We start from the raw sequence: 13252 nt of genomic DNA, 5'->3' as shown, positions 1-13252 counted from the left end.
AAGTTGAATTCAACTGAAAAATGTTCAGATGCTGTAAAAGCAACTTCCTTAGGGAACAAAAATTTTTTATTTTCTTAGAAGCATAAGATTCTGCTAAATTATATGCTACTAACATTGGTCTAGTAAATGAAACTGATATAGATTCAGGTACAGATAAATATAGAGGCTGAAGTTTTCAAAAACACAATCTGGAAATCAATCAGTACTACTGAAAGTCAGGTACAGAACAAAAAAAAATTAATGTGTATTTGAAAATCTCCTCTAGATATCCTATCTTGCTTGTCATGTAATTTCTAACAACAGTGTGAGTTGCATATTTTAACAGTGGTAGAATTATTCAGCTCTTAAATGATCATATGGATCATACTATACTATAAAACAAGGATGGTTACATGGGATATAAAAATGACCAACTCTATTTCAACATGAGAGAATATAGATAAAAACTGGGTGCAGAAAAGAGTATGTACTCAATTCTTGGTTTAAGAAACAGTGCTGCATCCAGCGTGCTGTGTTAAACAAAAACTTCCTCAGGCTTTTATTTTAAAAGTGTAGATTCATTTACCTTGTAAACCAGGTTTAACTCCATGCTAATCAAGAATTAGACATCAACCTCAACGAGTAGCATACCTAACTAATGCCAGTAAGACTAATATTTGCATCTTGGTCATGATGCATTAAATATTAAAACATCTCACTGCATAAAGTAATCTGGATTTTATGCTGGGGAGAATTTTGAAGTAGTTCAGGTGCCACAGACAACCTGTTTCATTGCCAAAAATTATTCTGGAGAAAWTGGCATTTTGGTTCTCAAGAGATCTCTTCACACCTGTATATCCACTCAGGTCTGCTTAAGTTTAAGAATTAAAGCAGTTAGCACTCCTTTTCATTCTAATCAATTCCTGTGGGCCAAGCTGGATTCTAACTTTTGAAGGAGACGGATAGAAATATTTTTTGTGTTTCATTCACTTGTACAAATTAATTTTTTCACTGACTTGTCATTACCTGTGATGATCTATGAGAAACAAATAATCCCACTTGACCCTATCAGATGATTCTGAAGAGTCAGTAGTTAGAAAAAAATATTTATTTACTCATAAATGAGCACATTAAATATGTATATCTTTGACGATAAATAGGCCATTTCCATAATCACTATTTGGAGTAAAACCACACACTGAAAACATTTCTAATTGTGAAATTGCCATAGAATCCGATGAATTTTAAATATCTTTAATTACTCAAATCTGCAACTCTGTCAAGGGATTTGTGGAGGCAAAAAAAAAAGCAGAAGAGTTTTTGTGGAGTGTACCAGAATAGTCATTGCTATTGGCCTGGCTCCAGTAGACCTTTAGTAGATCTCTGCTCCCAGAGTCATACAGGTTGCTACTATTAGCAGTAGTTATACAGCTACACAAAGAGGTCACTTAGTAAAATAAAGCCATGTTGGCTTGGCAATGTAGTCATTTTTGTAACAAAAAAGAGAAAACTTTATTTGCAAGTAGAYAAAGACCACTATCAGAAAAAGAAACGAAATATAGACCATTTTAAGAGGGATAAGAATGAGTAAAACTGCAAAACCAAAAAGTAAGAATGAGTACTTTTCAAGGACTTTCTGAATCACTTAAGAACACTGAGAGTCACACATGATTTTACCTTTCTTTGCGTCAGTCCCAGACCCAAAACCAGAAGTGGTACTTGGTCGAAGTTCAGAGCTACTCTGAGGAGTCACGTTYGCTTTGGCATTATTGGCTTTTCCTTTTCTATCATTCTTTGAAGTGTCATTTGGTACATCAGCTATATCACTCTGGAAGAAATATCCGCATTACAATAAATCAATTGCTGTTTGCAGTAGTACAAAAATTGGGAGATGGAAAATTTATAAACTTGCCTACTCCAAACATAATTAAGAAAACTATAACATAGTTTCAGACAATACAATGCTCAGTGAARTATTTCTAACCCATCTTAATAGTCAAGTACTAGCATATGGCTCCTTTCTCATTTCTCAAAATTTCTAATTCTAAAGGACGTGTTATCATGACCAAGGGTCATCATGACCTGGGAAAAGTCAGTCAGTGAAACGTATTTCAGTACGCATGGTGACATAAGCTAATGCATTTCAGAGTATATTGAAGAAGCTTACATCTGAAAATGAGAGATGATGTGGTAACATGCATCAATGGGAGAAAGGACTAGTTTAGTTAAAAACAAAACAAAAAACCCAACTAAACAAAAAAGATCCAAATTCAAACCAAGGAACCCATCTCAGTCTTTTACTGCCAGAACTTCTTGCAACCCAAATTTTGCATCCTCCATTATGAAAAAAAAATAAAATGAATATATATTATTCTGCCTATGTTTGGCATAAAGTTCTACTTACAGTTTCAATACCCATAGCTCTCATTTGGTCTGCTCTTTTTTCTGTGATAGACAAAAATTTCTTTGGATCTGACAAAGCATCCACAATATCTGTAAAAAAATAAATAAATAAAGCACAACTTTTTAATATCTTCAGAGGCATTTGGAAATTTATCTTTGGCAAGTGCATTATTCTATGGCTATTTTATGAGCCACGGCTTGCAATAATATCCCAGCTTTCCCTAGTGAATCTGGAAGGGCTAAAAGCACTCATCACCACAGTGCCACAACACTCCAGGAACATTACRTAGTGTACAATGCACCAAAAATGTGCAGGTTTTTTATTTTTATTTTTTAAAAAAAGACATTGATCCCATCAGATTCCCCCCAACTTACTCCCAGCTGATGACACTGGAAGCTGACTCCAGAAAGGTGTCTCCTGAGTCAGTCACAGAGCACTAAGATCTTCCTCACAGGGTAGAAATAATCATACTTTGTCCCTTGGGTGTTCAAGAGGGTGTTTACTGATGTGGGACTACCATGAATTGTAGAAGACGCCAGGTTTTTCCCTGGTTCAATGAAAAAACTAAACAGCTGTTTCAGATGGGCGGTTAAAGCAACAAGGCAAATGCCCTTCGGACCAGACTTCCCCTGAACTCAGGGTCAGCGAAGAGCAATAGTGCCCTGGTATCAGAGGCCACTCATAACTATTCTGTAGTAGCTGTGGCTATTTGGAGCTCTTAATGCTGACTTTTTATACCTTGCGTGATCAAACAAATTAATGTTTGCWGAAGTACATCTCCTTTACTWAGGAACTAAATAAAATCCCTTTCCTAGAAGCAGTCCCTTTTCTTTGATTTACACAAAATAATACAAACAATAAYATCCCAGTCCCTCTTTATTTTACAACAGAATTCAGTACTACCATATATTGTGTCTCATGCTAGGTGGATGAGTCTACAGAGTACAGTTTTGTGATCGTTTTGCCTGCCAGCACACCAATTACCTGAACTGCAACCTCTGCTATGGCCAATAAAATCAGTAGCAATGCCACTGAGGTCAGTACAAAACTGGTATGAAGTCAGAACAAAGCCTCACGAATAAGGCTGGAAATTCTACGTGTTTTTTTCTGCTGAAGTGTGACAGAAATCTATAAAACTRAAATTAAATTAATAATTGCGTTGCGTAATTTTAACCACACAGATTATACAATGTGTTTTACGTATGCAGTGATAAACATGCAAGTATAGGTTTACAGGAAGACAAAGACCTGTGAATCTTTGCCTGCATAATGAAAAATYTCTTTCCAAGGCTAATTTCAAAACCATCTCAAAAGAACTCACAGAAGGAGGCCCTTCCACAACACAAAGTGATTTTACAAATTGATTTAGTATCTACAGTCAGAACATATCCAGAGACTAGAGCAGCAATCTGTTCTGAGGATCCCTCTGAAACTTTAACTGCAGTCTTATGGACAAAAGAGTCTCCAGTCTCRGTTAATAGGTCCTCTTGTCAAAGCAGTAACTTAAGGAAAGGAAGTTTAAAAGCTGYAGCCTGACTCATCACTCACTACAAAATATGTCATGTAATTAACTCAGGCTTTTGCCAGGAACATTATGGGGATCACACATGGTGATTCATGTGCGGGGAATCTTTTTCTTTACAGAATGGTGTAAAGCCCTATTTTCAGCTACTTACAAGTAAAAGATAAGCATTTTGCATCCTTATATTCTGGAYTGTCTCCCTATAGAAGAGGCCATTGTTTCTGCAGTGACAGTTCTGACAACCACAATTTTCGTAAGCATTGAAATTTTGCCTATGTTTCATGTCATATTTTCAACTATTTTCAAAATCAGCTTACTATGATGCCAGACAAAGAAGTTGGCCCACTGACCAGGTCTTTTAAAAAATATCCAACCTGTTAAAAGCTTTGGGCAAAAACTTGCTATCCTTCTCATGTGAACTGGCAGTTGGCATAAATTATACTGTGAAATGCTCCTCTGAAGTCATTGGACATACTGCTGAAGCAATAAAAAGGATGGATTGGGCTCCAATTCCCATCAAATTTGTCTTAAATAGATCTCATTACCCTGATAGACCTGTTTATCTACCCAAAATAGATTGTCTCCAGTACCTGTAATCCCTCTCTCTTCTACAACTGTATTTTAGACAAATGTAATATGGGTAGAATTTATTTTCAGACATAATATAGCCTTGCAACCCAGAACTATTTTCCTCAATCTAGTGAGCAAGTCTTCCTGTCCTTGGCTCCAACTCTTCAATGAAAATTCAGGACTATCCTGCTAACATGATGTGGTGTTTGAAAATGGTACCTGATTATCATGAACTTCAAGGTAGAAATGACTAACATGTTGGGGAGAGTGAAGCCTCTGTAAATTKTATTACTAACTGTACAAGTACGTCATCAAAGGCTCAGCATTTCTAAGGGGGGAAGTGACTCATCACCRCTTTTCACATTGTCATTTGGCCCCTGCATACGTTTTTCTTTCTCCTCAGTGAGGTAAGGTGGAAGGAGATTCTTAGCACTTGTAAAACTAGCAAAATCACAGGATGAATGTATTACAGAGGACTCTAACCACCAACCTAAGTAACAATGCTTGATTACACACAGGCTTATATCATAGAAGTTTCTCTTTGGAGAATGCTACTTCACTTGCATTGATTYGCACCAGTACTGTGTTTAATTGGGAACGGAATAACTGATGCAGATAAACTACAAAAAAWTACTTTATCACTATATCATATGAAAAACAAAATTACGCATATTTTAAAGCCTACAATGGACCAAYCATTCTAATTATTAGTTGATGTTAGTTCTTAAAATTTACAAGAAAAAAAAGAAAATAAAAAAGTAGGCAGCCAATGAATCAAGTTGTACCTTCCTAAAGATTTATTAAAATAATCATGGAGATTCTAATGATAGCTCATAAAACAATGAAAGGTGCACTGCAGATGTTAAGTACTTATAAACACATGCCAAGAGAATATTAACAATTCCATCTGAGTGTCAAAAGATTTCTCCCAGTTGTTCACCAGGTTATTCTGTATTGAGAAAAATACATGAAACACAACAAAAGTATCCGGAGTTGGGAGAGGAGAATTAATAACTGAACTAATTTTAGTTCATATTGATATGGAGCCTCTTTTTCCCAACACGGACAGTAAGCTATACAACTAGTCTCCTCATCCTAGCAGTTATTTACTGTAATGATAAARTTACTTAGCAGCAGAATTGTTTTTCTGTATCCTCATATCTAACAGATAATCGTAGATAATCTTCAGTGATGCTGACAATGTAGTAGATCAACCAATACTGAACTACACACAATTTGCAAGTTCTAAATTGATATTCAAACTCTGCTTGAAAATCACGTCTTTCGTTTCTGAATTTGTATAATGCATTTAAAAAAAAATCTTCTACTGAACAATGATCAGCACATTTAGTGGCTTGAACCACCTCAAATTCTGCTAGAAAAAGCATGATATCATCCAGAAAAAAGTCAATCCCACTTCAGAAGCATGTCCCTAATTTAAAAAACACTTTCAGTGACTTATTTATTGTCAAAAGTTTTATTTCAGAGATGAATTAAAACACATGCTTAACTGTGTCCCTTAGATTCATGTTCCAGCTACTGCCCTAAGAATCTCAAGTTTAAGCAGAAGCTTTTATTTGCCTTGAGCTGAAATCTGTAATGTTAAATACTCTAGATGAAACATACTGAATAAAGGCATAGTAGTGCCCCAAAGCCTGTCCAGCAAAGCTGGAGTTTTACCCTAAAGCAAAACTCCAATTGATTCTCCAGCAGCCACAATTTCACCTATGTACTGTACAAGCATTTCTGTAAATGCTTAACTTGGATCATGAAATTAATGYTAGTGAAGTCAAGGTCTGTTTATTTTTTGAAAGTGTGGGTAAATATCACCAAAAATATTCCAATATTGTCAAGAATACAGAAGTGGTTTTGTTTGGAAAAAATGCATGTCTAGATTCTGCTTTACCTTTTCATACCTACWACCAGAAAATATAGCTAAAATACAGGTTAACCTATACAAATATTTACATTAAAAAAGTCAAGAAAAGTATCTTGCTAAAATGTCAACAGAGAAAATCAAATTGAGAGTATTAGCTTATTTTCCACATTATTTGGTATTTTGGCTTCCAATGGGTATATTTCACTCCCGTTAAAACTGAGGCACTTGATACTAATGCTGGTTTCTTAATTGAATACATAGGGTTTGAAAGAGCTTAAAGACTCTAAATCTGTCCAGTCTGTTCCACATCAACACTCAAGATTTACAACACACTGAGGGACAGGATTATCTCACCTCCAAAACCATCAGGCACATATGTTTTAAGCACAATGTTGCAGAAAACTGTGGGAAGAGAGAGTGGTTTGTTGCCTTCATTCCGAAGGGAAATGTGTCTGTACCCTGCTTGCAGACCATCCAGAGGCAGGATCCTCTGACCAATCAACTTATTATTGTCATCATACACTGCTATTCTCAGGACAGCAAGATCAGGAAGAATAACCTGGAAAGCCACAAAATAAAGAAATTCAATGACGCTAGTACAGTAGCACCCTTCCCACCTCCCATGTTTGAAGAAATCCGCTCATTCACCTTGTATGCCAGAAACACAAGTCTATCATCACTGTAAGATAATGTCATTCCCCTTTGCTGAGGCAAACTGAGTACCTTCAGATGATTCGTTCCTAGAAAACTAGCTTTCTTCACGCTAAACAACAGGCAGATTTCAGAATGCTTCAGAAGTTGCAATCTTGCAACTTGCAGCTACGCTAGCTTGCATTTTTTTTTATTGGAGAGTGGCGACATGGACAAGCAGGTAGGTAAATATGACATGGGAAATGACAGATGCAATGGCAACTAAAGGGTAGATAATGCTGCATCTGGAGGAATAATGACATGAAGAGGGTTTTGGGATGTACTCAGAAGGGCAATGTGAAAGAGTGCAAGCACAAGCACGGGGATGTATGTTGAACTGTGGGTTCTGCGAAGAGAGGCAGACAGAGGAGGGCAGGAGAGGGTGAAAGCCTTGCTGAAAGGGCATGCTCCTGGCAAGCAGAAGCAGGTGCTTGTACTCAGGACATGAAGGGTATATGGCATGTATGGTGGGTGGGAGGAGCTGTGGCTGCTTCCATCTGTCAGCTTCCATCTCCACCGATCAAAGCAAGAGCAAAATGTCCCCTGCCTTCCYGGGAAGGAAGGCGCTTGCTCTGAATGCTGCCTCTGTGCAGGGAGCAGAGAGGACGGGACCACCTAACTGCAAGGGGCAGCCTCTGTGCCCGTCTGCCTYGCCTGCATGCCAGCAGATGTCTTCCCACTCCTTTCCTGACTGGCTCTTTTCATTGATGATTACAGGCCAAGAGGAAAGGTCAAAATAAATCGCCTCTATTATCTCCTTAGACCCCCCCACACACATCATTTTCATTTTTAAGTCCTAGGGAACACAGAAGGTAGTACACTTTTGGTCTCTGAAGCCACCTGAGCTATTCACAGGTGCTCTGCCTGCCTCACAGCACAGGATGAGTGATTACAACTAACCATCCCTGGCACAGCTCATCASCAGCACTGACTCCCACCTCCCTCTTACACAACAGAGTGACAACACAAAACTTGGGTTAGAATGACTGAAGCTTTATTTTAAAATCAATTAAAAGAAAAACAACAAAACATAACAGAAGAACAATCAAACACATTACCTGTGAGCAACCGTGTAGGATTAAACATCAGCTAGAGGAGAACACTGCAACCCAAATAGGGCACCTAAGATCTCTCTTCTACAGGCCACACACCAGCACATCATTCCTTATATGATGGGCTCAGATATAGCTTTACTAGGGAAAGGAGAAGGACCCAGAAGGTTATGGTTCYCTCTCCATTAATTTGTTCTAAGGTATCCTAAAGGCACTCCTGCCCTCATGACTTTCTAGCACCATGCACCCCAGGTCTTCATTTCCTCCACCCAGAGGAACCATTCCAGTTTCACTCATCTGCCCAGTCACCAACAGCTGTCTTGATTAAAACACTCAGCCTGACATGATTAGGGCCTGTGATGAAGAAAAATACCTTCTTGTCTGACTTGCAGTATGAGTTATTCAAGAGAATGTATGACCATGTAATTGTTTATTGCAGGTTAGAGATCAAAGTCCAAGAACTACTACTCCAACTATTAGCATCAGTCATAACTCCCATGTCATGATACCCAGGTCCTCCTCATCGAGACTGAAGCTGTATTTTATGGGCCTTTTGAATTACGAAATAAGAAGGCAACAGATGCCAGCCTAATTAGCAGCAAGGCATGGGCAACTGTGTGATTGCCTGTCATGTACCTAATGCATTTTCCCTGTGCCTCCTCATCTGCAGAAAAAAGCACTTAAATTCACATTCATTTCAGAATATATTTGAGTCCAGAAAAGCCTCTTGCATAAATTACGCTTCTAATAAAAACTGGTTATACTGTTAAGAAAGCAGATTATATGTGTCATATACCAAAGGTAAAGTGGGAAAACCACTCAGTAAAGTCCGTCACTTTGGAAAAGAGCAACAATTTTGCATGACAACGAAACAGGTGTAAGCAAAACAGACATTATCAAAGACAGCACTGCTAACACATGTAGTCTGGATGAAACTCCAGCTGACAAAAAATAAAATATAAAATAATATATATATGCATCATATATATAAAGACTGAGAGATAAAAACTGAACACTGGTAATGACAACTGTGATCTCTTTAAATCCCCCATACCAAGAAAAAAAGGTTTGTTTCTCTTTGCTATTRAAAAAAAAAAAAGTACATGATGCACATGGACTACTGAAGGAGGGGGCTGAAAACACGTCTGAGGAACACAGCACCCTTCCAACTTTTCCATGTAATGACATTGACCTTAGCTTTGGATGCAGCATCTCACCTGCCCTCTGGGCTGAAGGAACAGTGCAAGATAGCAGCCACTGCCAGGGCAGGGAAGAAGAAATCTCCAAGGAATGATGGTGTCCACCAGCGGGGGCTCATTCTGAGCAGACTGCATACCTTGAACACAGGCATGGCCACGGAGGAGGTGGCTACCTCCGAGTGGGAGGAGGAAGCAAAGGGGAGGGAAAAGCCAAACAGAAACAAAAAATCATGTGACAGCTACAGAGGTTATCCATTAGAAAAACAAAGCAAAATTAGGAAAAAAAAAAAACTCTCAAAAGCTTATTTCAGCTTTAAATTGTTTACAGTAGTAAACAGGAGCCCTACAAACCCTTTTTCATGGGAGCAGTACTTAATCATGTGAGCAGTCAGACTGAAGCAGGGAGGGATGGCTCAAGTGAGCAAGGATGCTCGTGTGCAAAAGGGCTGGCAACCACAGACTGTGCTTTCCAAGTATCCTACCTTTCGAAATACAAACGATTCTTCATTGTAAACAGGGTTCAGACCATTGTTCATCACCATGCGTGTTCGAAATTCTTTACGTATTGTGTCCGTGGGTAAACCATACATATCCACTTCTACATACGTACCGATTTTTTTGTCTGATAAGAACTGACCAGATATTACCTGCAACATAACAACAGTAGAACAGTAAAGAAAAGCAGTACAGAGAATAACAGCAATAAAAAGTATGCAGTGTTTTATGAATACTGGGAATACTGAGGATTCTTTATTTAGCGACAGCAGTCTGCAAAATGTTTTCTATAGAACAAATATATTAATCATATGAAAATGGTAAATATAGCATTAAAATTACACTTTTTTTCTGAAAAGTTATTGTGTTAAAGCCTTAAATACATGGTTGTCTTTAAATGAGATTACACAGAATACAAAACAGTAATGGTCTGGTCACTCTGCACAAGTTAAAAAGTTTTTTTTTTTAATGCAACTCCATTATAATATTTGACAGTCATGCTATAACATCTAAACCACAGTTCTTTCCTGAAGGAATTCCTCTGTTATATTTCATCCTGAAATTCAGTGTTAATGGAAATAAGACACTGAAGACAAGTAGCAGCCCAGTGGGAAACGCATACTGAGTCTACTACTTTCTAGCAGCTTTTCGTCTTTATACAGCTTAGGGGACTCACTACAGCACCACAGAGAAGCGCTGGGCTAGCATGTTTTACTGGGTTATGATCCAGCTGAACACACTGCTGCACACACAGACGCACGAGCTATTAGTACTGCAAAGTCTCCAGCTTTTCGCTCATGAAAATACACACTCAGTTCCTGCCTTAACTCACAATTAATTTCATATACCATTTGCCCATAAAGGAAAATGTCAGCAGCAACCAAATTTTTGTTCAAGGATTAAGAATGACAGATTAATCAGTGTCAAAAGAAGAACATTTTCAAAGATGCAACRCAAATATGAAGACTTCTGCTTCCTGGTCACAGTTCTTTGTGTATCCCTGTGCTGTGTTGGTGGCACCAATTCAATGGGGAGGTGTGACCATGATGTTGCCATGCRCAGAGTGGTGTTCATAGATAACCATGTGAGTAACCACTTTGGGAATCAGAGGCTAACGATTTGATCGAAGCAGAGTTTAAGGGCACAGGCACATAAGAAAGTCACCTTTGGTGGGAATTTGCAATGCCACYCTACAGAAACTGCCTAAGGTCATTTTATTACAGACTAATAGGTGTGACATGGACCTGTTGAGATAGGAGCAYACCAAAGGTATGGAAGAGTGAACGTGTTCCAAGTGCATATAACATAGTATCATACTGCAATTCCTTCACATGTCCAAGATTCCTAATTTCTTTTCTTACCAACTTTGGTCTGATTTCTGTAAGGACTGTTGTGTGGTGGTAATACAGTGTATATAGCAGATAGTTTTTATTTTAGCTGTACTATAAATTCCYACCTTAGACAACTTTCTACAGAAGTATGCATGTTATAGCCAGCTGACTTTTGATAATTTGAGGCATTTATTTACATAGCAAACTATATCAATCTAAAATGGCTGTGCTCAYCGTGCCACAGTATTAACAGTTATAAGTCAGCTGGCCCAATTAACTGCAGTYTTACAGGTACATTGAYGACATCAATAAAATATGCTGAACAAAACCATCAGCTTGGGCAATGCTATTCAGCAACTGATCTGAAAATATGCTTTAAACTTTCTGTGCTGGCGCACTGTCATCTATTATACGTCTTGACTACAAAGAGGTGAATGGAAGCTACTGCCCTGCTTTCACTTAGGTGCAATCTGCAAACTAAGGCAAATATCAATCTAACTCCATATTCTGTGTTTAGGAAACGAAGGATGCTTAGAAAAGAAAAAATAAAAACCAAAAAACAAACCCATGACTCCTCTGTTTTTCTACATATATAAAATTTGTTTTGATTCTTTTCCAAGTCAAGATTAATCTAGCAAAAGCAAGTGATTAATTAGTGGCATTTTTTTACTTCATTTAGATGAYCCATTCCTTAAAAATATAGCAAATATTGTTAGTAGGATTAAGGAGGGAAGAAAAAAAGAAATTCTTATGTTTTCACAGAGCTAAGGTCATTCTGAGCCATTATTTTCTTTTTATGGTCTAACATGCTTCCAAGAAACACTCYGAATAATAAATCTGAAAAGTTACGTAGCTGAGGGATACGTGACTGGGCTTGGGTCCACTCTTACCTTTTTTACAACAGCATGCTAGTACAAGGGGAGTCCTGCTCTCAGTCAGGGCTTCTAGCTATTACTGTAGTACAAATAAAAGTAATTCAGAATCAACAAACCATGCAGTGGAGATATGTTCTTCTTATAACCCTGATCCATCTCTCTCTCCCTCCCACTGTTTACAGCTACTAGGCATGTTTTGTCTTTAATAAGGTTGTACATCCTCCACTGTATGGATCATACCTTCCCCTGTGTTGGAGAATTGCATTGCATTGCATTCTGCAATACGGCCCCCAACTCAGAGTAGGCACCACGCAATAATTAYAGTGAACAAAACCTTTTCTGCTTTTCCTCTCCAATTCTCAGATGCATTGGCTGTCATTATTATTCCAATTTTACAGGAGCAGGAACAGAAGTATGGAGTTTTATGCTCATTTTAATCAGATAAGAACAAGTTGCAAAAGAAGTGAACTAAAGGCTCTCTCTCATTGTTCTTAGCACTGTATTCTCATCACCAGATCTCACTAGACTCCACTTCTTTCTTGGAGGGACTGTTCTGCCAYCTGACAGTAAAAAAACAAAACAACACTTTTCTGTTCTTCAGGAGGGGCAAATAAAACTTAGTTCAACTTCTCAAGTGCAATGAACTCTTGCTTGGGGAGAATTTGAAATTTCCATGCTGTGTATAGACAGAGATGACTGAAAGGAAAACTCTTTGGTTAAGTTGCAGGTAAGATATTTCAGCTAAGAGAGTTGAGAATCAAGTCACAAAACAGGATATATAGTTGTTCAGTCTCCTTCCAAATTGTGAGAAGATCTAACCAYGCTTCATAACTACACCAGAAGTTTTAAGGACTTTGCTCCTCATGGATGACTCCAAAGTTAGGATCTCCAGCACATGAACCTTTTTCTCTGATGTCCAATATGAGGTGAATATACAGGCTGGGCTGCTCCATAAATAAAAAAACACTTGTCTTCAGCAAGCAACTTCATTCAGCTCTACTGCAACTTTATCATCATGCTAGGCTCTCCTGAAGCTTTGATTTCTTCCCTCAAGCAGCATAYACATAGCTGTCACTCCTCAGACCACAGCGCAGAGTTCAGGTTCTACTTGCTTTGAAAATATCCTATCCAAAGATGCCCATTACAAACTCCCTCTAGGTCTGTGGTGACAGCTGAAGTTTGTGTAGTTTCTTACTTCCCACAGGAACGAGCTTTACTCATTTATTTACTTGTGAAGGCTGACGTGAACCTCGAAA

At 38.2% G+C, this 13252-nt stretch overlaps 1 protein-coding gene across 7 annotated transcripts in view; it reads right to left on the bottom strand.

Annotated features, from left to right (window-relative positions):
* The window catches only part of PLCB4 (phospholipase C beta 4), a 222800-nt gene that overhangs the window by 33590 nt on the left and 175958 nt on the right, over positions 1–13252 (bottom strand). For all 7 annotated transcript variants that reach the window (XM_085299169.1, XM_085299172.1, XM_085299171.1 and 4 more), the window contains 4 exons: positions 9778–9942; positions 6709–6913; positions 2384–2472; positions 1657–1807 (listed from right to left, as the gene is read on the bottom strand). In XM_085299169.1, the coding sequence (XP_085155295.1) occupies positions 1657–1807; positions 2384–2472; positions 6709–6913; positions 9778–9942 (610 nt within the window). The remainder of the gene's footprint in view (positions 1–1656; positions 1808–2383; positions 2473–6708; positions 6914–9777; positions 9943–13252) is intronic.

This window comes from Rhea americana, unplaced genomic scaffold (genome assembly GCF_003343005.1).
Source record: "Rhea americana isolate MKP2758 unplaced genomic scaffold, rheAme1 scaffold_146, whole genome shotgun sequence".
NCBI lineage: Eukaryota > Metazoa > Chordata > Aves > Rheiformes > Rheidae > Rhea > Rhea americana.
The sequence above is the reverse complement of the archived record's forward strand: the minus strand, read 5'-3'. Positions and strand labels throughout refer to the sequence as shown.